This window comes from Oryctolagus cuniculus, chromosome 2 (assembly GCF_964237555.1).
Source record: "Oryctolagus cuniculus chromosome 2, mOryCun1.1, whole genome shotgun sequence".
Taxonomy (NCBI): Eukaryota; Metazoa; Chordata; class Mammalia; order Lagomorpha; family Leporidae; genus Oryctolagus; species Oryctolagus cuniculus.
This window is the reverse complement of record NC_091433.1, coordinates 122,870,545-122,898,507: the sequence shown is the minus strand read 5'-3', so window position 1 is coordinate 122,898,507 and position 27,963 is coordinate 122,870,545. Positions and strand designations below refer to the sequence as shown.

The 27,963-nt window shown below is 42.0% G+C and overlaps 1 protein-coding gene across 3 annotated transcripts in view; it reads left to right on the top strand.

The window, feature by feature from the left end:
* CTNNA2 (catenin alpha 2) overlaps positions 1-27,963 on the top strand; it is a 1,267,385-nt gene that overhangs the window by 401,920 nt on the left and 837,502 nt on the right. For all 3 annotated transcript variants that reach the window (XM_051842711.2, XM_051842709.2, XM_051842710.2), the window contains one exon: positions 17,907-18,073. In XM_051842711.2, coding sequence (XP_051698671.1) covers positions 17,907-18,073 — 167 coding nt within the window. The remainder of the gene's footprint in view (positions 1-17,906; positions 18,074-27,963) is intronic.

Genomic DNA, 27,963 nt, shown 5'->3' with positions numbered 1-27,963 from the left:
TAGTAAACTAAACGTTGTTTATGCATATTATTTCGATTAATTCTATCTTGAATCTAATTTCTGAATACCATCCTAATCTGAATACTTCTTTATGAAATGTAATTTGTTTAAAGATTTATTTTATTTATTTGAAAGGCACAGTTACAGAGGCAGATGGGGAGAGACAGGGAGATTGTCCATCTGCTAGTTCACTCTCCAGATGTCTACAATGGCCAGAACTCAGCCAGGCCAAAGCCAGGAGCCAGGAGCTTCCTCTGGGTCTCCCACATGGATACAGGGACCCAAGAGCGTGGGCCATCCTCCACTTCTTTACCGGGTGCATTACCAGGGAGCTGGATCAGACGTGGAACAGTTGCAACTTGAACCAGCACCCCATATGGGATTCTGGCATTGCAGGCAGCAGCTTTACCCACTATGCTACAATGCTGGCCCTTGAAATGTAATTTTTAGAGAACTTGTTTTGATAGATAGAACAAGAGCAATGAGGGGGGGGGGGCGGGGAGAGATAAGAGGAATCATTCTATTCTGAATTCAAGTCTGAATTCCGCTCTAATCTGAATGCATCTTTATTAAATGTAATTTTAAAGAACTTTATTTGTTTGAGAGGTAGAGATAGAGATCAATAGAGAAAGGGAGGGAGGGAGGGAGGGAGGGAGGGAGGGAGGGAGGAAGGAAGAAAGGAAAGGAAGGAAGGAAGGAAGGAAGGAAGGAAGGAAGGAAGGAAGGAAGGAAAGAAGGGAGGGAGGGAAGGAAGGAAGGAAGGAAGGAAGGAAGGAAGGAAGGAAGGAAGGAAGGAAGGAAGGAAGGGGGAGGGAGGGAGGGAGGGAGGGAAAGAAAGAAGTGGAGAGAGGAGGAAGGAGGGGAGGGGAGGGGAGTGGAGAGGAGAGGAGAGAGGAGAGGAGAGGAGAGGGGAGGGGAGAGGAGAAGGTTTTGTTTTTAACCATATTTTATTGGTTTTATCATTTGAATTGGCATACAATCATGTGTGTTATCTTAGAAGTAAATAAAACCCAAATTCAGTAGCCAGTCTTTCTGAGGTAAAAATCTTCATTCCATTGCCGCATGATTGTTAGCCTTTAGAAAATAATTAGCTTTTTAGCTCTATGGGAGTAGTACCTACCTCACAGAGTTTTCATGAAAATTAAATGAGTTGATGTATGCTGGAACAGGGTAAGCACTATGTCAGTATAGCTATTATTAATAGTGATTATTATTCTGGTCTATCACCATCATCATCCCTCCCTCTGTTTTTCTATCAGTAAACCCTTATCTTAGAGCTTCACCATTACTAAGACTACAGACCTTTGAGTTCAGCAGCCTTGGATGAAAATCCCAGTGCTGGAACTGCCTGAATGACCCAGGACAAATTGATGAACCCTTCTAAGCTGAGCTATAGTGATTTTTTAAATCTTTAAAATGAATGTAATACTGTCCACCTTGTTGTGAGATCATATATGTAAAGTGCTATAAAAAAAACATGGTGCCTGGTGTATCCTAAACACTCAATAAATGATATCTGTCTTTTATTTCCGGCATCGTAAAACTGGAAGGAGTTCTTTAGATCATTAGCCATTTCCTGTTTGTGTCTGGGGAGGAGGGAGATACACTAAAAGTAGCCGGAAGTGAGGAGGTAGCACTATGAATGTGGAAAAGAGCCATAGACAAGGGCATAGATTTTCACAGTGCTACCATTTTTGGAGATGACCTCTGGATGCATCTTTGTTGAAAAGTAGGAGGTTTGGGAATTCTCAAATATAGTTATGGTGTGTACGCCACATGAAGCAAAATAAGCCTGAAGCTAAATTCTAGAAATGGGTCCCTTGAGTGGATTTGTCAGCTCTTGGTGCCAAAGCCTTAATTGTGTATTTAAATAGGATGCACTTTGGTGGAGTGTATGTGACGTGTGTTTGCATGCTGAGGCCTTTATACCTGAAAGGACTGTTACCTGGGAATTCTGTTTAGATAACAAATACTAACAAATACGTGAGATAACAAGAATGTGAGGGAATGTGTAGGATCAGCCTCGGCTGCCGTTGTCCCCTTTCTAGTGTGTCGTGCCTGCTTCGTGCCTTACCTCCTTAAATGCCAACTACAATTGGCTTAGAAGTTTGCTCGTTAAACCCAGCTTTCACCCAATCATGCTTCCATTCTCTGTCTAAAACATAAATCCTCACTGTCTACAGGTACTTTGTTTTTCTTTTGGAATCAGAACTTTTGACTTCTTTTGGAGAAAAAAAGCCAATTCCTGCTCAGAGTACTAGTTGAAAATGAATTCAGTTGTTCAAATCAGCTTTCATACTTACCACAAACACCTCCCAGCAGTGTCCCAAAGCAATTGCTGCTAAGTCACTCCAATTTTGCAATGTCTACATAATGTAAGGATAAAGCAATCATGTGTTTTAGCTTTAAAAATTCATGGAAGCTTATTAATCCTTATTATGGTATCATCACAGTGGAATACTAACATCCATCTGGCCAAAATGTTCTCTCCCTATAGGCAGATCTACAGAGAAGCTAAATTATACTCTCAGTGTGAGTTTATTAATTTGTAGTGAGAAATATGTTAACATAGGGACTGTATACCTACATTTGCCAGCAGGTAAATGCCATGAAATTTTCAAGTCATTTATTACCATTCCCTCATTTTTTTTTCCTTAAAAGGAAGTGAACACTAAGAAGCACAAGATGGGACCCCTTTGCTTCAGGTCAGCCTGCAAGAGATCAGAGAGATTCTGAGACTGGCACGATGATCCAAGCATGGATCTAAACGTTCATACACCAAATGGTGTCCAAAATGTCTGGGAATATAGAGAAAATACATTAATTGGATCCCTGCTTTAAATTTTGATGTCTTTGATAGGAACCAATGTTGAATGGAGTGAAGAAACAATACTTTTCAAAAGTGATTTTGTCCTATATCTCCTGACATTTTGTGTATGCTACATAAACTTAAATGAGGCCGTGGGTATGTTTACAGTGGGAAGAGGAGAAAGGCCAAAATTGACTGACTTCCAGTAATCTACATTCTTTGGTTCATCTCCACACTTCCCCTCATGCAACCGATGTGATCAGTGGAGCCTCTTGCCTTTGGAAATCTTTGTAGAAACCAAGTGGGCTGAGCCAAGAATCCCTGATACCCATTTTTCATTTGGGTACCTGATATTAGGAGGTTAGCCTTGAAATCTCACTATTGACTTAAGTTTTCTTGGTATGAGACTGAAAACTAATTATGACGAAGAATGTATTTTCCTGAGATAGCACCATCTATATTCTTTGTCCTTCAGCAGTCTAGCTGGTTGTGGAGATTATGTAGTATGAGAATAATCTCTGCCAACTCTCAGAAGCATGGCTAACAGCTACAGTTGAAGGATGAAGAAAAGAAAACTTAATACCTACGTCTTTCTCAGAGATAGGGAGAGTGAGACACACACACACATAGAGAGATGTATAGTGAGATCTATATGTATATGTATAGATATAGAATATCTATATAAAATCCGTATGTACGTCTATATATCTTTGTCTACAATATCTAGATCTATATAGATATCTATATATGCACATACATATTTTGGGCCACTCTTAGCTATAATTATAGCTAAGTACCCTTATATACTTAATATTCCCAATTTCCTAAGTGTATCTGCTTCTTCTATATTGAGTTTTCTAATATTGACTCAGTGGGCATTTCTCTACTGATGTTCTATGGATGATACTTGTTAGTGAGTCTTTCAGAATCAAGTCCAAAATAAGAATAGGGCAAGAACTGTGACATTATCTTGATTATCTAAGACTAGAAAGCTTCTTTCACAAATCAGGTGCTTAAGAAATGCTTACTGCCGGCGCCGCGGCTCAATAGGCTAATCCTCTGCCTAGCGGCGCCGGCACACCGGGTTCTAGTCCCGGTCAGGGCGCCGGATTCTGTCCCGGTTGCCCCTCTTCCAGGCCAGCCCTCTGCTGTGGCCAGGGAGTGCAGTGGAGGATGGCCCAGGTGCTTGGGCCCTGCACCCCATGGGAGACCAGGAAAAGCACCTGGCTCCTGGCTCCTGCCATCGGATCAGCGCGGTGCGCCGGCCGCAGCGCGCCGGCCGCGGCGGCCATTGGAGGGTGAACCAACGGCAAAGGAAGACCTTTCTCTCTGTCTCTCTCTCTCACTGTCCACTCTGCCTGTCCAAAAAATAAAAAATAAAAAAAAAATAAAAAAAAAAAGAAATGCTTACTGAATGACCAAAAGGATGAGCTAAATGATATGTAACTCTCCGTATACTTTGCACTCATACACACATTTATAGTAATGATCGTACCATCAGCTCTGCCAACTCAGACTGTCATTCTAACCCTAAACTCCCCAGTTCCCTGCCCCCTGCCCACCATTAAGGTTGTATTCTACTCTGGTAGGACATTTTCCCTTTAAAACTTGATATTTGTTTTCATCTTATTCCATTTATTTAAAAATGTTCTTGTGAGGTGGAAGAAGAGAAGTGTGTCACAGATGTTATAACCCGAGTGACATGCTTTATGGAAGCAAAGAAAGCATTGATTAGCACATTTTGACAGTTTATCTTTTTGCATTTAGGGTTTTGAATTATCTTAAATCAATTTTTATTACCTGTTGCCAGATCCTCCTACTACACAAATATATTTTTGTTAGCTGTGCTTTATTATAATTGATGTTCCAATGTGAATTTAGATGCTGTGTCTTCTTTGAATATTCTTAATATAGGAGCCAGAATGGTGGTGACAGAGACATCCCCTGTCAGGCAGCAAGGAGGATTTGTGGCTCTATTCATTTTAAGAAACTGCCGTTTAGTGGTGAATAAAAAATATCTTTGGCAAATCAGAAACTAATGTTAAAACCATGCCATTTAAATTCAAGAATAACATCATTTTAGTTTTTTTCCTCCCAAGAGCCAGAGAAGAAAATCAATTTTTCCCTATGTTGCATTTTAAAATATAACTTAAGTTGCCTGGAATTTTATAGGACCATCAACCATGTTTGCTATACCAATTATTTGGAACATTTTTTGCTTGGTTTCTAATTGTGAAATGTGTAGTAAAATTGTCTATGATTAATCAACTTTTTTCATTATGAGAATTTTTGCCATGCTTTGTTTAGCCAAAGACTACTTTAGAAAAAGTTAGATTTTGGGTGGGAGGGACAGTATGGGGGGGGAAGCCATTGTAACCCATGAGTCGTACTTTGGAAATTTATATTCATTAAATAAAAGATAAAAAAAAAAGAAAAAAAGAAAAAAAGAAAAAGTTAGATTTTATTTTACCTTGGAGCAATTTCAAGCCTTGTTTATTTAGCTGTCATCTGTAAGATGCAAATAATATAATGTACTCTTTCATACTTTCCATTTGTTTTTCTTTGTATTTTGTTTTTATTTTCATTAATATGAAATCAGTGATGCAAATAGTATTTAATTTTATTAGTGGCAATTTTGAAATGCCATCAGAACTTGTACAACCATAAGCATGATATAAAGACCTAAAACTGACATTAAAAGGCTTCAATTATATGGTATAACTTGGGGACAATTGTATATTCATGAAACTGTATCAAAACCAGAATATTTTCCAAAAAATGAAGGAAACAACAGCAGCTACAAAACTCATGGTAAACGGAAGCAAATACAGAACTCAGAAGCTGGAGACCCAGCTTCTGCCCTGGACGCTGGCCCTGGTCGGCTGAGCGAGCTTGAGCAAGCTACTGAAACACTTGGTAATTGTCTCTGAGATGGAGGCGCTCAGTTCCACCAGTGAGCTCACGTTTCCTGTGTTCCAGAAGTAGGCAGTCATTTAGATTCTCAAATAGTTCCGAGTGACTTGTGGCTATCTTACTTATTTTTATAAGATACTAGAAACTGGATTTGTTCCCTCCAAAGCATATGAGGAACACTTTTCACACTTAACACTACTAGTTTGCTTAAAGGGTTATAAAAATTTTTTTTTCTTGACTTGAATATAAATTAGTATGCACTTAACATTTGGAAACAAAGGCATAGTTGTGTGTTCATTTCTTCATGTGCATTGTCCTTTTTTGTGATGCAGATGCAGTGTCGGTTCTCAGAGCTGATAGGTGTTCATTTTGACATTTCGTTTCTCCATAAAGGACATAAAAAAAAAAAGTCAAGATCTACGCTATGGAAATGGAGATTAGATTTTTAAGAGTGAGTCAGAGGAGCACATCAAAAGCATAACTGTCCTCTTTCCTTGGAAGGCAGTGTTTTCTGGCCTCAAAGTCACACTTGAATTTTGCATCTGCTAAAATCTAGGCTGCATGAGGTCCTCCTAGGTATTTTTTAAATTCTGAAATTTGGACATTAAATCCAATCCACCCCTCCCACCCCGCCTCCCCAGAGGCAGATGTTTTGTCCAGTGGTTAGAGTTGCCTGGGATGTACATCTCTGGTAGTAGAGTGCCTGATTCATTCCTGGCTACATTGTTTCTTCCTATTGATGCACATTCTTAGAGGCAGTAGACTATGGCTCAAGTACTTGGGTCCCTGCCTCTGTTGGATGCTACCTGGATGGAGTTCAAGGATCTTGGTTTCAGCCAGGTCCAACACCTGTTGGGGGCATTTGTGGAGTGAACCAAGAGATGGAAGATATCTCTTAGAATCCATGTCTCTGTTTCCTCTGTTTCTCTTTCAAATAAAATTAAAAATAAATTAATTAAAATTTAAAAAGAATCAATCCCCTTTACTCTGCATTTCCTCATATATTATCTTAATCAACAGAAGGAAATCTTGGTGTCTTCTACATTTCCATGTTCAGGCAGGTGGTGCCTGCCTCTTTTATTCAGAATTGGGTGCTCACATAGTAAAAAAAAAATATTTATTAGAGAGAGAGAGAGAGAGAGAGAGAAAAGCTCCATCTGTTGGTTCACTTTCCAGTACCTGCAGTGGAGCTAAGTGGAGGCCAAAGCTGAGAAATGGGAACACAGGCAGCAGGAACTCAATTACTTGAGCCAGCACTGATACCTCTCAGAATGCTCATCTCATCATCAGGGAGCTGGAGTCAGGAACCAGAGCCAGGTATCAAACTCAAGCACTTTAATGTGGGACCTGGGCATCTTGAACACTGTCAAATACCCTCCTGAGGCTGACAGTTCTGATAGTAATATCCCTCTTTGTTTAATCTAGAAGCAAGATATAGCATTATTTCCTGATTCTCTCATCACATTAATTGGTTTTTGAAGTCAAATTTCAATTACCACGTACTGTAACAAGATACTGACATCTGAGTAGAGTTGGATTTGTGGAATGATTCTAGGAGAATAGCAACACTGATCAATGGAAACATTTATTGATTTAAGAATATACAGGGGCCAGTGATGTGGCCATCACCTACAGTGCTGGTATCCCATATGGGCGCCAGTTTGAGTTCTGGCTACTCCACTTCTGATCCAGCTCTCTGCTATTGCCTGAGAAAGCAGTAGAAGATGGCCCAAGTCCTTGAGGTCTTCCATTTGCTGGAATGGAGAGAGGTCTTCCATTTGCTGGTTCACTCACCAGATGGCTGCAACGGTTGGAGCTGTGCCAATCTGAAACCAGGAACCAGGAGCTTCTTCCGCGTATACCACATGGATGCAGGGGCCCAAGGACTTGGAGCATCTTCTACTGCATTCCCAGGCCATAGGAGAGAGCTGGATGGGAAGAGGAGCAGCCAGGACTCTTAACTGGCGCCCATATGGGATGCTGGCGTTTCAGGCCAGGGCTTTAACTCGCTGTGCCACAGTGCTGGCCCCAGATAAATAAATCTTCTGAAAAAGAATATAGATAAGTCAGCAGTATGCTTTATAATTGAGAGGCTTGCTTTACATAGGTGGGATTATTGAAGATTTGGATTTATACAATACTTATCGGATGTGTAGTTCCCTTACAAATGATTTACAATAGCTTTTCTTAACTACATAGTTTATATAGTGCACTTATTTCAGAAACCTATGTACTGCACAATGAAATTTATATATTACCAATTTCTTTTTATTTTATAAAAATATTAAGTGGAATTGGTTTCACTATTGATTCCCTGTGCTCCATTTTTCTCTGAAGTTTACCACATCACTATCATCTCCAAATTTATAGCCTTCTATTGCATTCAAGCCCAAGATAATAATCACCTTTTTATGGGATGTGACTACTGCTACATTTAAAAGGTCCTTGCAGTGGTCTCATTTGTGAAGTGTGCCATATTGCAGTTTGATAATCTTTCTGGCTACAGTAATGTAAAATTACCCTACACCCTCTCCTCCCAAACCAGGAAAAGACTACAGCTGAAATAATTAAAATCCATATGCTTAATGATGTGTGCCTTCTGCAAGGTGGTGCATTACTGTCTCTAACGATGTTTAATAGCTCATAACATTCAATACACTTCATCTTCAGTTACTGACATTTATAATAGTTTTGCACACCGAACATATCTCAGTAGGGGGAAACTGCCTTGGAACAGAGTCAATTATCTACCTGGGTAAAGAACGCTGGACCTAACCAAATGAGGACACATTATTTGTCTTTGAGCTGCTGGAGCCACTGAACCAGGATTGTAACAAGGCCATGTGACTCAGCTGGGGTTTTGTTAGATGAGGAAGTTTTGATTGACTGGTGCACATTGCATTGTGTTGGTCTCACAGCCACCATGAGACTGTGGCTGGCGTCCCTGATTGGGATGTCAAGGGACTGAGGACTTGGCCCCTCACCAGAGACCTGACGCGTGCAGATCACTCACAACGGGGTATCTGTGAGAGCGAGGTACTGAATGACGGCTGAGGAGGTGCTGTGGGATCAGAAATCCTCCACAGGCACGTCATAGATTATAATCCCATCGGATTTAGTTTGCACCTAATTTCGCTGAGAGAGCTTCTTGAACATAATGAAGAACGGTAAAACAGACCATGGAGCCTTGGTAGAATATCAAAGAAACAAGCAACTTTCTCACATCATTTACATAGTTTTGATATGGTTTGCCTGGTAGTTTTTAGAAATATGAACAGATGAGGCTATCTTCTGAATACTATATTTCTACGCCAAAGATTATCTTGTCTTTCAGTGGCAGAACCTAAACTGTGTGAAACACTGGTCTTAGATGCTCAGTGCTCGAAGTGCCTGCAGGAAGTAGCTTATTTTAATGAAGTGTTTCTTTGAGGAAATACAGAATTTCATCATTCCTGAGCCTCAGAGAAAAGTTCTGATTGTCATCGTTGACCTTTTTCCCCGTGATGGATTTGAGTCATAACCAGCCTACGGTAAAATGCAGGCATGGCTCTGTAACATTCTCGACTTTTTCCAAGAAGTTTTAAGACATCTCTCCTTTGGTGGCAACTGCCTGTGTAGGCAAAACAAAGCAGCAGCAAAGGAGTTGCTACTTTGCCCAGCACCTACCTATTCAGTTACAGCTTGCCTGCTGCTTCCTGAACTCACAAATCCAACTTTAAAATGTAAAAAGGAATATGATTTCATTGTGAAGTTGCAGTATTTGGGGCTTCGTTTGCCTCTTCTCCTTGCTTGCACATCAATTCAGTATGGTTCAAAATGTAAAATGCCAGACAGGCTTTCCTTTCCTTCGCCCAACTCGCCCAACAAGATTTGTTGAGTGAGGACAGCTTGTTACACTCTGTGGACTAAATGAGATGGCATACTAGCCCTCAGCTCCTAATCTAGGTCCAGACAGAGCTATGGAAGCACATGCTACCTTAATACAATGAGCAGAATGTTAAAGATATTTCTATAGCACTGTTTTTCACGAGCCTAAATTATAGAGCCAGGCTCTTTTTGAATGCTTACTTTACTGCTTACCATCTGTTTGAACTTAGGCAAGTAACCTCTTTCTCTCTTCAGTTTCCTGATACAAGTGTGACAATATGAGTACTTACTTTATCAGGTTTTTGTCAGCAGTAAATTAATTGGTACATGTAAACATCTTTGAACAAAACTTGATACATATGCATTCTTTAAAAGAAGTAGTATTCCAGTTGGAGCCACATGTTCAAAATATTGTCTGGGAGCATGTATTTTGCCCATTGATTAAGACACTGACATCCCATATCCAGTGCCTGCATTTGATACCTGACTCTAGCTTCTGCTATGCAGACCCTGAGAAGTAGCAGATAAGAGCTCATGTAGCTGGGTCTCTGCCATACGTGAAGGAGACCTGGATTGAGTTCCCTGCTCCTGGCTTCAGCCTTGGCACAGCTCCTGCCACTGTGGGCGTTTGGAGAGTTAAACCCATAAGCAGGCTCTCTCTCTACTCATTCTCTCCTCCTCAAGTAAAAAATAAAATAGAATATCGATTTAAAGTAGACACAACCTAGTGGAATCCTGAAATGGAAGGAATATTTTTAAACCTGACAGTATTTTTCTGTCATTTTTTGTACTTTTTATTTTTAATTGACACAAAAATTATACATATTTAGAACTCCATCTGATGTTCTATACATATATGTGTAATGTCTAATATAATATCTAAACATATCTATCTCCTCAGAACGTTAACATCTTTTACACTGAAAAACATTCAAAGTTCTAGGTTTTTGTAGAGTAATATACAGTGCATTATCAGTATCAATAGTTATCCTAGTATGCAATAAGACACTTCTTACTCACTACTAATTGTAAATTAGTATCTGTTAATCAGTCTTTCTCAATTTCTCCCTCCTCTCAGCCTCTGGTGATCATCATTATAGCTGTGTTTCTTTGAAATCAATGTTTTTGGATTACATATTTGAGTGAGATCATGCAGTTCTTGTCTTTCTGTACTTGGCTTATTTCGCTTAACATAATGACCTCTGGTTCCATCCATGCTGATGTCAAGATGTCTTCCTTTTTATGGCTGGATAGTACTCTATTTTGTACATGTTCCCCCATTTTCTTTATTTCTTGATCTGTCAATGGACACTTAGGTTTTTCTGCTTTTTGGCTATTGTGAGCAGTACTGCAGTAAACATGGGAGTGCAGATGTCTCCTTGACAAAGTGATTTATTTTCTTTGGATATATATCCAGGAGTAAGATTGCTGGTCATATGATAGTTCTATACTTAGTATTTTAAGCAACCTCCAAGGTGTTTTCCTCAATGGTTATACTAATTTACATTCCTACCAAGAGCATGGAAAGATTCCCTTTTCCCTACATCCTCGCCAACTCTAGTTATCTTTTGTCATTATTTTACTTATTTATCTTTTTTTGTTTAAAATGCAGGGAGACAGGGAGAAGGAGAAAGAGAGGGAGAGAGAGAGGGAGTTGGGTGGGGAGAATGAGAGAGAGAGAGAGAGAGAGAGAGAGAGAGATCTTCTATTCACTAATTCACTCCCCAAATGCTCACAACAGCCAGGGCAGGGCCATGTCAAAGCCAGGGGCCTGAAACTCAGCCTGGGTCTCCCACATGTGTGCCAGGGACTCAAATACTTGAGTTATTACTGCTGTTACCCAGGGTGCACTTTATTTTTTTTATTTTTTTTATTTATTTTCTTGACAGGCAGAGTGGACAGTGAGAGAGAGAGAGACAGAGAGAAAGGTCTTCCTTTTGCTGTTGGTTCACCCTCCAATAGCCGCTGTGGCCGGTGCGCTGTGGCCGGCGCACTGCGCTGATCCGATGGCAGGAGCCAGGTGCTTCTCCTGGTCTCCCATGGGGTGCAGGGCCCAAGCACTTGGGCCATCCTCCACTGCACTCCCTGGCCACAGCAGAGAGCTCGCCTGGAAGAGGGGCAACCAGGACAGAATCCGGCTCCCCGACCTGGACTAGAACCCGGTGTGCCTAACGTGTAGATATTTTCTCATGCTCTGTGGGGTATCTCTTCACGCTGTTACTAATTTCCTTTGCTGTGTAGAAGCTGTTCAATTTGATGAAATCCAATTTGTCTATTTTTGCTTTCGTTCCCTGTGCTTTTGTGGTCTGATCCAGAAAACCCTCGCCCATTCCAATGTCCTGAAGCATCACTCCTTTTTTCTTTTAGAAAGTTCAAGTTTCAGGTCTCATGTTAAGATCTTCAGTCTATTCTGGGTTGATTTTTGTGTATGGTGAGAGATGGGGTGTGGTTTAGTCTAGTTCCATTCTTCTACATGTGGATGCCCAGTTTTTCTAACATTGTTTATCAAAAAGATTGCCCTTTATTTCCCAATGCATGTTCTTATTAGCACCTTTGTCAAAGATCAGTTGACTGTAGAGGACTGGTTACTTCTAGGTCTCTATTCTATGATGGAAGAAATGTTTGATTCCTCCTGCAGCATCATCTGCTTGCTGTTGGAAGCACCCTAGAAAAAGATAGTCCTATTTGTCATGCAGTTAGTCCAGAGGTTCTCAGCTGAATCAGCACAAGCTCAATTCATCCTTTCAGTACATGAGCCAACTCTGGATAATTCTTCTCAAAGAGAACTCACTTACTTCTTCCAAACCAGGAGCCAAGAGGCACTGTGAATTGTGTCAAGAGCCACTGTGATAACATTGTAACTTTCACAGTGTTTTCCACGTTGGCCTTTCATTTAGCACTTCAATTTGCTTCATCTCAAATGAAGATATATCTTTTCCCATTTTGCTCTGAGAATTAGCTAACCAAAATAGTGACTTTCAGGTGTCCATTGTGTCACAAGTTGTACAAAATAATAAAAATTATAAAACATCCAGAAGTAGGACACTGTCTTCTCAATTACTGTTTAAAAATTATATTTTTTCACATGAGCTCGGTGAGTGCATGGTCCATTGAGGATGCACACTGAGTATCAGAAAGGGCCAAGGTCTTGGGAACCTGTCTTCATAATTTTGGGAATCGGTATCTCCTATTTTTGCTTTCTACTCCATTGCACACTTGTGCATTGCTCTGCAGAATACATTTCTCAGTTCCATGTAATATTTGTAGCTTGAGGAAAAGAGGTATGAAAAATGTTGTGAGGTAGGCATAGGCTATCAGGAAAGGGGAATAAACCATAGTTAAGAGGATGGAAACTTCTCTAGGAATTTCTCATCTTGTCTAGGAATTCTGTAACAGGGAGAGTCATATCAAGAGTATTGTCTATCAATACATCCTAGGTAATTCATGCAATTAGACAAAAAGGGAATATTATATAATTAGACAAGGGACGATTTTTTTTACATGTGATAGTTGCTGGTAAAAGATAAAAGCAAGAGGACTTTCTGGAAGACAGCTCATTAGATGTTTCCTGGTAGTTGTCCTTGGTTATGACAACTGGATGCTATTTTGGTCCCTTTGCATTGTCTGTATTTCTTAATTCACACAAGGAAAAGATATTTATTTATTGGATAATGAAGATATTGACTAATGTGAAGTATCGCACAAGGTCCACAATGTCTCTCCCTACTCGGTGATGATTGTTGTCTCTGCTTCTGTTTGTTTTGCTGTGTTTGCTGTGTGACTCACACCTTTCTTCCTTTCCTCTTTACTTCCATCCTCAGTCTGGCTTCCATCAGCTGATTCCACGGGATGAGTACAGTGCCTATCATTCCTGAAAGACAAGATCCTCCTCTCCCTCCAGGACCATCTACTATTCTGAATTTTCCATTTCTTCTGCACACACTGTGTGCACATAGCTGTTCCCCGTGCCTTTCTTCTTGCTGAGTTTTCCATTGGTTCAGTTGTCAAATGTTCAAATGTGCTCAACTTGAATGCAAGCCCACCCTTTAAAGGACGAGCCACATGGCTTTTGTAGCATTTCCATCCCGGATATGCGCCTAGCTGACTGTGCTATCTCTGCTTCTTTTCCTGTCTTCTATTGGGTTATCTTATCCTTTCCTTCTACATGGTTCCACATATGGGTTGATGACTACCTCAAGATTATACACAATTGTGTATCCATTTCAGCACTCCCAGGGTAGCATAGGAACCAGTTCAGATGCAATATGAAAAGTAAGCATCATCACTATCCTTTTTTTTAAGGCATTGGTATACAATGCCTTAAAACAGTAAATACTTTTACTGGACAGATGTTTTCTTGTTTCTAATCAAGAAAACCAAACAAAATGCACTTTGAATCCTGTGAGATGGGGTTCATCAATCTTATCATACTGTGGAGGGCTGCAGTGAGAGTGGAAGAATGATGTTAATGATGATAATAAAGCCTTCATTATGAACAAGGCCTTACACTAGGTGCTTTGAATGTGCCTGCTCTGTTTGGAATTATAATGTCATCTGGGAGACAATCCCATCATTATCTTCACCCCCATTTATAGTTAGACAACTAAAGCACAAAGTTTGAGTAAGTACCAAGCTTTTATTATTTTGTAACGGTTGGGGTGAAGTCTGGATTTGAACCCAAGTCTTTGTGACTTTAAATATGTATTCTGTTTTAATCCATGAATAAAGCTTTAGTCCAAGCAAAGCTTTTGGAACATCAAAATATTATGGAAGGACTTATATGCATCCATTGTTTCTTCTCATTTACTTATTTGATGATGTTCATTTTCCTTTGTTCCCATAGGTGGCAGTAGCTTGAGGTAATCAAAGGCTTTGCCATAGGAATGCAAATACTTCTTCAAGTAAATGAGATTAAATACTAGAATACACGCTAACATAACAGATCTCTAAGACTCTTCCATGGCTCCCATTTCCTCTCCTCTGCATACATGCCATTTCTTAGCTAAATGTTTTAGTCTTACAGGAAAGCAGTTTTCTGGGAAAAGAGCTGATATTATCTTAATAAACTGACTTACCATTTTGCAATATGGATTTCTGTTTTAATTCAGTGATACGATAGGGTTATAAGACACATTAACAAAAGTTGCACTTTGTAAATTCACATTTATTAAATAAAAAAAACTGTATAAAAAAAGACACATTAAGGGGCCCGTGCTGTGGCGTAGTGGGTAAAGCCACTGCCTGCAGTGCTGGCATCACATACGGGTGCTGGTTTGAGGTCCAGCTGCTCCACTTCTGATCCAGCTCTGTGCTGTGGCTTGGGAAAGCAGTAGAGGATGGCCCAAGTCCTTGGGCCCCTGCACCCTTGTGGGAGACCCGGAAGAAGTTCCTGGTTCCTGGCTTCGGATCAGTACAACTCTGGCCATTGTGGCCACCTGGGGAGTGAACCAGCGGATAGAAGACCTCTCACTCTCTTTCTCTCTCTGCCTCTACCTCTCTGTAACTCTGCCTTTCAAATAAATAAAAAGAAAGGACACATTCAAGTTTTAGCTGATTTCAGATTGCTTTTCCTTCATAATCTTTAATAGTGTGAAATCATTTGTATCTGCTTAAGATAAGTATTTAGTTTTAATTTAAATTGAATGAAATTATTTCCAATTCATCTTAGAATAATTTCAGTATTTAGTCTCAGTTTTCTGTTTTCAGAGTCACATTTTATAACGTGGATTTTCCTCTGCTCTTCTATTTCTCTCCTTTTCTTTCTCGTTCCCCAACTCTGTTTCTCTCTCAGGGATATCTGCCAAGCTACTTCCAGGGGTTCCTACTGTGGGCCCCAGAATAATTAGCTTCCCCTAACAGCTTTACACATTTCACCCCGTTATAATGACCCCATATAAGACAATCCAAACTTGAATCAGTTGATTAGGAATAATGTGTGTGCCTCCGTGTGCTAAGAGAAAGTTGTGCATTACTCTTCCTGGGACTCTGTTCTGGGAGTAGCTCTGTGTGAGTCATGTGCTCTTACCCGAGCTGGGACTCCTAACTAATTTACCCTGCAGAATTTGGGGTCAGCCATGTAGCTCCCCAGTTTCACATGCAGAATAAATCTGTTTCCTTGAATAACTGGACCTATTCCAACAGCAGCTGACTTACCCATTAACACTTTATATACATTTCTCAACTCTGCCCGTGGTGACTCTCTCAGTATTTCATTACACCTGTCTTGGTATACAGTGTTCTTTATGGCCACACCTTGGAGAGCAGAAATAAAAGAGCATTCTTCTCCTTGCTGATTTGCCATTGATTCTTTGTAGCTGGAAAGGGAGGTATGAGAGCAGGAGATATTTTGTACATGTGTGGCAAGGGTAGGTCATCTGGGTGGAATACTTCTACGTGTGATTCTCCTAACTTAGGCCACTGTCTTAAACTTCGCTTAGATGTGTAGGCTCTGCATCTTGAAAAGTCATCATTGTGCCCGGATGGTAATGGATGTTTAAGCTCCTCCCCTGCTGTGGTTGTGCATCAGATTATTTGTGCCTAGGCTTAAAGCCTATTCTGGTCAGCAGTGCAATATGCTTATGGTCGATCGCAGTGTCCTTTAAAAGTCCAACATCACTATATATTTCCCTGCATGCTCACATTCCCCGAGTATAAAAAGTATCGCTGTGAGGGTTTAAATAACCATAAAACTAATGGAGAGAATTCCATTACATTCTGATCTGCCTATAAAGTAAGAGGGTTTTTTTTTTTTTTTATTTCCCCTGTATCTTAGGATAAATTACAGGATGCACAGATTTTTACTGCTATCATTGGTTTTATTTAAATGAGCCAGATTTTGCTCAGTAGGTGAAGAATTATCATTTCTATTTCAAAAATTAAGTAGCTTTTCCCTGAATTAAACAATCTGTCACGTTAATTCTATTGTTCATGTTTTCTGAAGCTCTTACACCCCCGTGCCCATTCACTCTATGAAGCTCCATTTGCCTCTCTGCAGCGCTCCCAGCCCCAGGTAAAGCCCACAAGTGTTCTCAGTGATCTTCACTCCTGGGGTCCCTTCATGCAAGTGTGCACCTGACTCCTTATTGTGTCCTTATGCATCCGCCACTCCACCTTCTCCCTGGTCTCCACTGCCAAATAGCCCCTAATCTCACTGTTTATGCCACAGGAAGCTCATTAAGACCCAGCTCCGCTCAGTACCGCGTTGCCGTGTCTCTGGTTCAGACCCTCTGTACTGCTCTCTCAGACAATAACTAATTTGCCCTGATCACTCTGTTTTTTTCTGCCTTAGTCTTGTCCCCTCCAGTTTAGATTATGTAATGTGGCTAAAATAATCTTCCAAAAAAGAATCGACGAGTGTCACTCTGCCAGCCCTGCTGAGGATGCCGGCTAACCGCTTCCTATGGTGTTCCGGGAACTGCTGCCTCACTGCCCACCCATCGTCCTCTCTCTGTGCCTCCACGGAGCTGCAGCTCCCCACGCACCTGTGGGGCTCCAGGTTTCAGGCCTTCCACAGCGCTGGTGTGGCGCAGCCTGCCCTTCCCGCCTTTGTCCTCCTCTGAAGGCATTCACAGCCCGTCAACCTTGACAGTGCCCCAGTGCACGCTAAACCCGTAAATCACTCCCTCCTCCCCACTTCTCTGGCCCTGATCACGCATCTGCCACGGCACTTATTCACTGCATTCTGATTTTGCCTACTCACCTGTTTTCTCATGAGCCACTGAGCTCTCTGAAACCAATTGTTCTTACGTTGGTAATCTGAGTGCCTAGAACAGCATCTGACGTGTCTGCTTAATGCACATGTGTTGAATTGGCACGAGGATGCCTAAATGTGTGCTGTATTTGAGAAAAGGTTCCCAGCAGAGTAAGAGTGGATCTTGGGTTTATCTGTGGTCTGTTGCTGCCTTGCGAGCTCAATTAAGAGTGCAGTGTTAAGTAGGCCAAGGTCTTACCTTACATTTCTCTGTGGAGCAGTTAACTTTAACCCACAGCTGTCAGCATCCTCAGCTGGTAAAAATCATTGTTTCCAGGAGAATGACAAGAGAGAATGGTCAAGTTCAGGGCAAGTTCATCTCAACCATCAGACAATTGCAATTCAAGGTATTCTTCATTGACGTTAAAAGTAGGAATTCATGCTTCTTGTCCACAGCACCTGCCCTGTGCACTGATGGTTTTGTCTCGCTGCGCTGGAGGTGGGAGAAGTACCACATGGCACATCAGAGCTTTGCACTAAGAGCCAGATTTGCCCAGCTTCTGCCTGTCAGGATGGCCAGCCTCTCAGCCTCACGTCTACCCTCTGCCCTCTCTGTTTGTCTTCCAGGTGAGACGATGCGCATCGCCTCCTCCGAGTTTGCTGATGACCCGTGCTCCTCGGTGAAGCGTGGCACCATGGTGCGGGCGGCAAGGGCCTTGCTCTCAGCTGTAACGCGCTTACTCATCCTGGCAGACATGGCCGATGTCATGAGACTTTTATCTCATCTGAAAATTGTACGTATGGAGAATTTCTCAGAACTGGCATTCTGCGGGTGGTGCTCTTGACTGTGTATCACAGTTCTGCACTCAATCGAATTGCCTTCTTTACCTCAAAACAGAATTCAGATCTCCCCTTACTTTCTGGAGTGTGCAACAGTGAATTCTTTTATGCCACAGAACCTGAAATCAGTACTCCCGTCTCATGAGTCAGAGCAATTTGGGTCCATGGGGTACTTCAAGCCAGAGCCAGCTCTCCAGAGAGCTGACCCAGCGACCACTTATTCCCACCTTACTATGGCCCGTGTATGGAATATATTGTGTCACCTGTTCCAGCCTTACTTTTCTGTAGATATATAGTCTGAGCCTACTTTATTCTGACAATAAAAAGGTGCCCATCTATCTCCTCCATGGCTGGGGTCAGTCTTCTTGTGCCAGGCCAGGCATGCAACATTCCCAGATTAAGTCTTTGAGTACATACGTGCCCCACCAACCCATATGCCTTGTTTGTCATGACTCGTATGAGTTATTTCATTTCCCCATATGCCTTGTTTGTCATGACTCGTATGAGTTATTTCATTTCCTAGTGGAAATGGAACCTTGCCCTGGTCACAACTATTACTGGAGCAGGGACCAAGCAACCCGCCCAGTCACTGACATGTGGACCTTTCTCCGTTTTCCTGGTTTCTGAAAGATAGTGCAATCCTGGTGGTGCAATGTGTGTGACATAACACAATTGCTCTGTATAGAGTCCCTATTCCCAAGCTATCCATGAATTTGGTTCCTGGTCAATTGCCACCTATTCTGGATTAACCTTGGAGTCCTTGGATTGAACCACAGGCTTTCGTTTGGGGGGAAGAACCTATAGGTAGCTTAGTTTTCCTAGACCTGGGTGTTCCTGGCATCTCATTTCTTTATTCAGCAACCCTTATGCATTTATTTTCTTTGTCAGTGAGATGAAGCAGGTTATAATGAGGAGGCAGATGGTACAGGAGACAAAATGTGAGAGCCTGTTCTCATCTCACCTTGCACTCAGATCTGTTCAGTAGAAGGAATTGTCAAGAAATTCCCAAGATGTGACTGTTGTGGCACAACAGGGTAAGCCACTGCTTGCGACACTGGCATCCCATATTGGAATGATGGTTTGAGCCCCTACTGCCCCACTTCTGATCCAGCTTCTGCTAATGCATCTGGGACAGCAAGGGATAACAACCCGAATATGTGGGTCCTGCTACCCACCTTAGAGACCCCAAAGGACTTCCTGGCTCCTGGCTTCAGCCTGGCCCAGATGCAGCTGTTGTGGCCATACGGGGAGTGAACCAACAGAAGGAAGATCTCTCCCTGTCTGTCTCTCCTCCTCTGTCATGCTGCCTTTCAAATTAATCTTTTTTTTTTTTTTAACATTTCCTAAATCATGATTATTCTCTATCAAGAAATTCTGGGAAGGAACTTTATTCAGGCTTTCCCCCCCACCCCCCACCAAAAAGGTCAGTATTTCCAAATTAAGAGTAGACTCCACAATATGATGAGACAGCTTAAGTTCTAACACTTGCAGCCTGAGCCCCATGGTCAGAAATCCTAAATGAGGTACACTCTTCATGGTTTCTACTTGGGCCCCTGAGGAGCCAAGGGGCATGAAGCCAAACCTGCTTGGGGCTGGATTAAGAGCTTTATCTCAGGGAGCAGGCCCTCTGGAGCCAGGGAAGGTTCTTGCAAACTGCATGAGGTGAGCAATTGAGGAGAGGGTTCGCCTGTTTCAGACGCTGGGGAGGGGCAATGCAGCGCAAGCCACTGGGGCCCTGGGTTCAATCTTGATTCAGTGTTCACTTCCTCCCATGATGTAGTCTCCCTCATACCTCCTGCAGCCTCAGATTCCTCCTCTCTTTTCCTGGGGTCACTGGTGAATGGGGCCTGTGAAGCACTTAGCACAGGTCCTGTCAAAGGTGAGTGTGGAGTGGGCGGCAGCTCTGAGCCCTGTTGTGATCACTGGAACCGTGTCCGTGCTGCAGGCTGGCAGGTGTTCAGTTCTCCACTGCCCCTCTGTTATTTGCATCTTTTAGGCTTTAAATAACTTTGCTCTCTAGTGTGCTGGGGAGAAGGTGTTTTATTTTTCCCTTCCCTCGCGGCCTTACTTAACCCACAAAGGCAGTATGTTAAGAGCGTCTTTCCCCAGAACAATCTGCTTTATTTCAGTAGGGGAAGCTAGGATTGTCCCTGAAGAAGGTAGCTTCATTTCCCACATGGCACTGCTCAGTGCGCTCTGGAAGTCCCCATGGCCGCAGCTCTTGGGGAGTGATGACAGGCTAAATGTTCCCCTAGAATGGCCCACAGGCATACAGTGCTTGTTAAATCCTGGCCTGGGATGCCCCGGGATAGTGCCAGCTGCTGCCTGCAATTCTGCCTGTTTGCCCACCTGTATGCACCGGGGTTCTCGGCTGATAATATCACTGCAGCCTCTTGTCATGTGGAGTCAATTGCTTTCTCTACACAGCAGTTTAGGTGGAAGTTAAAAAAAAAGATTTAGCACAAAATCATGGAAAGGTCAGACTGACGATATTAAGTAGTCCTGTCAGACTGTCAGTAGTAAAATTAAAAATGATTGTGGATTAAATAACACATTTGTTCTACTCAGTGGAGCCTCTGTCACAAGTGGTGGTGGATTGTCGCCATCTTGTGTGCAGACTGGGAAACTACACTCTGTTATCTCCACAGCCTGTCAAGTGTGGCCAGTGTCATTCTTGGACTCAAATCAGCCAGGCATCCCAAGAAGCTGTCGCTCCACTGCTTTAAAAATAATAAATAAGATAAAATAAAATAATGCAGAAATTCATGAGACTCATAAGTGAACACCATATATAAATCTTGCTTAGTATTTCTTTTCTGTAGCAGCGTATCCTCTCATAGAGAGTATTGTGTGTGAGCATCCATTTATTTGTTCTTAAATTCAGGATAAAGAACGTATGAAATATTTTCACATATTTTACTAGAGCAGGTTAAAAACTATAATTGACACCTTTCTCAAGAATTTTTTCAATAAAATAATGTTTTTTTTTGTTTTTTTTTTTTGCCTATGGATGATAAACATAGAAAAAGAAAAAGAATTGCAGGTGCTTTCTATTAAGAGTAAGGAGTGAGGCCAGTTTTCTCTCGTTTCAGTCTGAGTAGCACGTGATGGAGAGCCACGCAGCTTCCAGCCAGGTTCACTGCCCAACAGCTATGTTACCTTTCAGCATTATGCATGGTGTTGCACTTTGACCTTTGAGGCCACACACCAAATCTCTCTACTGGTGTTCTTTCCAGACAGTAGTTTTTCCCACTTATGAAGAAATTCTAGGAACAGAGAAGAAATTCTCAGAAACATATTTTTACTTTTTAATCAAATGTTCACCAAGTGGATGAAGTATAGTCAATCCATTTCCCTAAAACACACACCTCCACCCTCTGTCCCTCACTCTTTTCTGTAATCATTGGCAAATTGAGCAGTTGTGAGCAAATGACATCCCACTTCTAAGAATAAATGAAGAATTAGGACCCCTGTAGAGACCCTGTGGTTTGCTCCTACAGAAATCTTTGCCTTTTCTCCCTTCCAGATATATATATAAACTTATATTGCTAGTGAAGAGTCCTGTTTCTCATATAGCATCAATCTATTTGAATTGTCTGTATTATGCTACTTGTTATGTCATGCCAAGTATTTGCACTTTCACGTTGAGTTCTCTCTGCATACATTGTACATAAGTTCACATAAGATTGAACTCCTGCTGTTGTTTCAGACTCAGGAAGATGGTGGTGGAACAGTGGGTAAAATATTATTCCTGTGTAAAGTTAGCAGCCATGTGGAGGTTTGAGGTCCTTGAGGAAAGCCACTCATTTTTACATGAAACACCATCAAAAATACTGTTATAATCACTTTTATCGTTGAAGTTGCTAATGAATTACTCCCTATGCAAGCAAACACTTGGCACATCCTTCAATCATTTGACATTATCAGTGTGTTAGTTTGATCTGTGGCACTTCAGAATTTTTGAGGAATTGTGCATTTCAATCAGTGATCATGAAGAGAGATTTATTTTCTTTAAGCTCTGTGTTAATGTAATCAGATTATATTGTCAGTTATCAGCATGAGTGACAGTATTACAAGTAAACTCTTCTAGCCACATAGATGTCAGAGAGAACAATCACTTTTTTTCTACCCTCAGGCTAATTCCTAAAATAATGATGTTCTTGGTTACCCGGGAATTTCTCTCCAGAAAATGGAATAGCAACATAGAAAATAGCTATCTCTTAGACAACTTCTCCAATAAGTGAGATTTTCCTAATGGCTGCCAGACACCAAGTCTAATGTCGACGTCCCATTATTTGGGAGCATTGGTCAGACAGGGTGACTTCAGCAGTGCCTGTACTTTTTCTGACTCCAGCATCATGTTGTCTTGTGGAGTCTCAATAACATTGTCTCTCAGTAGCCTTCTGTTTAGTCCTGAAGCTCTAAGATCACTCTTGGGTTGGAGAAACGATAATCGATTGGTCTAAAACCACTTTGTCCTTGATTATAAATGTAGAGAATACTGCCCAGTTCTTAGCATATCTTTTCTGACAATATATTATGATATTAACTTCAGAAAGCTAGATTGCTTATGATTTATTTGTTTATTAAGGTATACTTTCAAGAAATACTTATTGGTGCATACTATATGTAAAACACTGTGCAAAGTTATGTTACATCAAAAGCGAATGAGAGTTAACTCATACATGCCTTCAAATACCTTATAGGCTGGTAAGGGAGACATTAAAAAAAAAAGGAGTGTGTTTCATATTGAGAAAGTGTGTGTATTGCTACAGTCATACCTAGAAGGAAAATATAATTGGGATTTTTCTTTTGTAAATAACATAAAACCTAACTCAACCTGTTTTTGTAAAAAGGGAATTTATTGGCTCACCAAACTAAAAGTTCAGTGACAATAGCTTCAGGCAAGGCTTTTATCAGAAATGTGACAAGGGCCAGGTTTCTGTCTTTTTTTCATCAGCAAGGTTCTATTCTCTGTAGGCCGTTTTCTTGTGGTTTCAAAATGGCTGCCAATCATTCTCAAGGTTACTTGCTTATAAACTAAAAATAGCATGAAAGAGGGAATTCTCCTCCTTGATGGTTCAGACAAAAGTTCCACACTTTTATCAGTGCTGATTGGCTTCTGAGTCATATGCATATCTCTTAGGTGTTTATAGGATTATGGAGTATGCTGATTTCTTACTTAACTTGGTCAGGTCTCTTCTCCCTCAACTCCAAAGTAGGCAACTGACAGACAATTCAGGGTAATATGAGGAAGGGTGGTGTGGCTGGCAGGGGGCCTCTCAAGATTGGTTCTTTTTGAACTGATGTTTACCTGCCTCTGAACCCATCCCTGGGCTCAGGTTGAACAGGCTGGAGTCAACCAAACTCTGCCAGTTAACAGTCAGGGATAACTGGAAGGAGCTGGCCCCATCAAAAGAGCTGTCCAGTAATGAGCGTGAAACCACACAATGATTTGAACAGAGAACATGTACTATCATTCTAACTCTAATAAAAGTTGGGAGTCAGGAGAGAGTAGTTAGTAAGACATAAAGAGCACGCTGAGGGATCTAAGACTGGCAGGTAGGAGGCACAGCCGCAACCCTAGGGCTGTATTGAGCACTCTGAGCCCCACCCCCATCAGGAGTGAGAGCCAGACATCGCAGGACCTGGTCCTGGCTGACTTGATGATGCAGAAGCCGCTGCTACACACTCAAATGGATCTTGCTAGAATCTGCCCTTCGGTCCTGGAGGAAAGCAGCTCTCACAGAAGTGTCTCCCTGGAGCATTCTGCTACAAAATTGCCCAACCAGGGTTTCCTGAGGGTGGCCTGCTGGCTGTCTGGTGCTGGGGAAGCCACCTCTGCTCCAGGAACCTAAACAAAATCCTTTCTTGGTGCAGAGTGTCTCCAGCACGCTGTAATGACAAAGTCTTTAACATGGGCCACCACTGAGAAAAGAGCAGTGTTTCAAGGGCCCAGCTACACTGTCACCGAGCAGGTGTGAATTTGATCACCCTTGGGGTGAAGTGATTTCCTGTGGGAAAACAGAGAGATGAATTTTTTTTTTAATTTTTTGACAGGTAGAGTGGACAATGAGAGAGAGAGACAGAGAGAAAGGTCTTCCTTTGCCGTTGGTTCACCCTCCAATGGCCGCTGCGGCCGGCGCACTACGCTGATCTGAAGGCAGGAGCCAGGTACTTATCCTGGTCTCCCATGGGGTGCAGGGCCCAAGCACTTGGGCCATCCTTCACTGCATTCCTGGGCCACAGAAGAGAGCTGGCCTGGAAGAGGGGCAACAGGGACAGAATCCGGCGCCCCGACCGGGACTAGAACCTGGTGTGCCAGCGCCGCAAGGCGGAGGATTAGCCTAGTGAGCCGCAGTGCCGGCCCAGAGAGGTGAATTTGGATCAGGCAGCCGATTGCAATGGCGGAGAGCTTCACAAGGAACAAAGACCAAAGTCCCAAAGTTGAGGGAGGAGTCCTCGAGTGTTTGGAGCAATCCAAGTAGTTCTGTCCTCAGAACATAGAGTAGAAGGTGGGGAGAGCCAGTGAGGATTTGCAGGAAAGATTCAGAAGGTCTTGGGTAGAGGGACAGTCAGCTTGCACTCAACATATAGGTGATGGTGCGTCACTGAGCAGTGCTAAGCTTTACACTGAGATCCGTGATTCAGATCAACGATTCCCTATAGCAGTGTGGAGGAGGAACTGGAAGAGGAGTGCATTTAAAACAAGGAGTCAGATTGAGGTGGCTTACCTCAGCCAGGCCTGTGAATGAATGCAAAACTGAGCTAAAGCAGCAGCAGTCTGGCTCTGGTGGATTTAAAAAAAGAAAAAAAAAAAAGATAGATTTTAGAGATATTGAACAGGTGGAGTAACTACAATTGGAACCTGACCAGATGTGACAAGACTCTGAGTGAATCTTCAGATCAGTGGGTCAGGACAATCTAACCCCAAACTGCAGTTTCCTTCTGAGAAAGTGGATGGAGCATTGCTCCACCCGTGAGTCCAGTGGGAGGGCTGTGGAGCAGATGGCCTCGGTTCATACCCAGGCTCCCGTACCTGCTGCCTCTGAGACCTCTGGCACATTCGAAGAACGCTTTGGGGACTAAATTGGATATATGTAAGCTATCTTAAACAATGTCTGGTATATTGCAAGCACTCAGTGACAATTGCTCATGCCATTTAAAAAAAAATAAAATTTATTTGAAAGACAGAGATAGGGAAGTAGAGGTCTGTTTGCTTCTTCACTCCTCAGATGGCCACAACTGCCAGGCCAAAGCAGGAGCCTGGAACTCCATCCAGGTCTTCCATGTGGGTGGTAGGGGCCCAAATGCTTTGGCCATCTTCCACTGCTTTCCCAGCACATTAGCAGGGACCTGGATCTGAAGCAGAGCAGCTGGGGCTCACTCGGACCACTGCTCTGATGTGAGATGCTGGTGTTGTAGTCAGCAGCTTAACCCTCTGTGCCACAATGATTGTCCCTGCTGCTGTCCTTTTTCTTGTACAAACTGAAAAGCACTTTGGAAATATATCATGCACTATATTATAATTGTTCTTTGTAAAACATAAAACTTTAAAAAGAAATGACATTAGCATTGGATCAATCCTGTTTTCTTATGAAATAATTTCTTTCTTCCCTTGTTAACAAAGAAAGAGAATATTTAATCAAGAAGCCCTGCATATCAACAGAAGGGAATATTTAATCAAGAATTGCAGTTTATTTTTAGGAGACAGCATAATAAAGGATAATAATGCTGAGACACCAGTGGTCAAACCAGAATTACCTGATTGAGTACGTACAGTAGTTAGATGTAGGATCTTATGTTCGTTCTTCCCTGCACTTGGCCAACTCCTATTCCCAAGGTAGATATTTCTGATTTAGTTGTGAAACCAAACTCTAACAAGGAAGTTATTTGTGATTTATTAAATACATAGGTTCTTCTGTTTCTCCTAAATTCAATCAATGGGATATCATTACCAGGACTCTGGAGTGAGGTTCTAACAAAAATGATGATAAAAGCAATGATTTCTGGCACCGTTATGGACATTGGATGTGGTCGGGGAACCAGATCTCACAGCAAAGCGGGGGAAGATCAGCCTCCTCAGTTCAACGCTATCCCCATCCCCATATACCTCCCTGGCTACTGGTGACATCTTCCTAAATACTTCCGAAGTAAATGAATGACCAGATTCCTTTTCAATACCAAAGTAAATCATTTGACAGAGTCTTAGACTAAATAATAGCAACAGGCTGGCTGGCCTCAGAATGGGGGTAGGGACTACACTGAAGAAACCTAGAGGGGCTGGCACTAAGGTGCGGCAGATTAAAGCTCTGACTTGCAGTGCCAGCATCTCATGTGGGTTCCAGTTCGAGTCCCGGCTGCTTCACTTCCGATGCTGCTCCATGTGGGATCCTTCTCCATATCCTTTCAACATTCTGCCTTCCTACCTTCCTACCTTCCTACCTACCTACCTACCTAACTATTCATAAAATTCACCCATCCATCCATCTGTCAATCCATCCATCTCTTTATTTCATCTATTAGCAGACTGTGGTCCTAGAATCCAGGTTTTGGTCACATTTCCTCCATTTATGTGGGATCTTGAGCAGATTCTGAACCATGATTCTATATGAGAACTTTTGAGTGTGGTGGCCTCTTAGATCCTTCTAGATTCAAACTTTTTTTTAAAAAAATTATTTATTTATTTGAAAGTCAGAGTTACACAAAAAGGGGAGAGGCAGAGAGAGAGAGAAAGAGAGAGAGAGAGAGAGAGGTCTACTGGTTCACTCTCCAGTTGGCCACAATGGCCAGAGCTGTGCTCATCCAAAGCCAGGAGCCAGGAGCTTCTTCCAGGTCTCCCATTTGGGTGCAGGGGCCCAAGGACTTCAGCCATCTCTTACTGCTTTCCTGGGCCATAGCAAAGAGCTGGATTGGAAGTGGAGCACCAGGGACTCAAACCAGTGCCCATATGGGATGCTGGCACTGCACATGGTGGCTTTACCTGCTATGCCACTACGCCAGCCCCTAGATTCAAACTTTAAGTCTACTTTAACAGACAGACCTTATCACTGATGTTCCTATTCTAAAGCACCTCATTGGGAGAAGGTGTTTGGTGAAGAGTGGAGACACCACTTGAGACACCCACATCTCCTATCAGAGTACCAGAGTTCAAGTCCAGGTTCCACTTTTGATTCTACCATCCTGCTAATGCTCACCCTGGAAGGTAACAGGTGGTGGCTCAAGGTTGTTCATGTGTGGAGTATAGGCTCCAGACTTTGGCCTGCTCCAGCCCAGGCTGTTACAGTCATTTGAACCAGTGTATGGAGGACTTTTGTCTCTTGGTCTCTGTTTCTCTTTCTTTGCCTTTCCAATAAAATGAAAATAAATAATAACTTTTAAAAATTAATAATTTAATTATAAATTTCATGGTTTTTATATATTCAGACTGGCATCTGGATTCTTCCAAGAAAATAAATAGGAAATAAGTTATGTGTAACATTAACAAGATAAATATACCAAATTGGTTTGATTAACAACCACTAAAAAGCCTGTTTTAAAGATATTAGAGACGAATCTAGGATTTAGCTGCCTCTGAGATAATTATTTTGCTCTTCCCTGGCACAGTTTTTATGTCCTGAGAAAAGATTTACATCTCAAATAAGCCACAGGAACAAATTAACTGCCAAGAGCTGTCTTTTGAATGATACTGTTGATAGCTAAGTTAAGATGATTGTAAGTCTATTAGGAAGTAAGACATCATTGCCTTATTGTTTTAAACATTTGAGATATAAAATTCTCACTAAACTCTGAAAATTATTTAAGTGGGCCATTCCAGACCATAAAGTGTGATTTGACTTGGGTG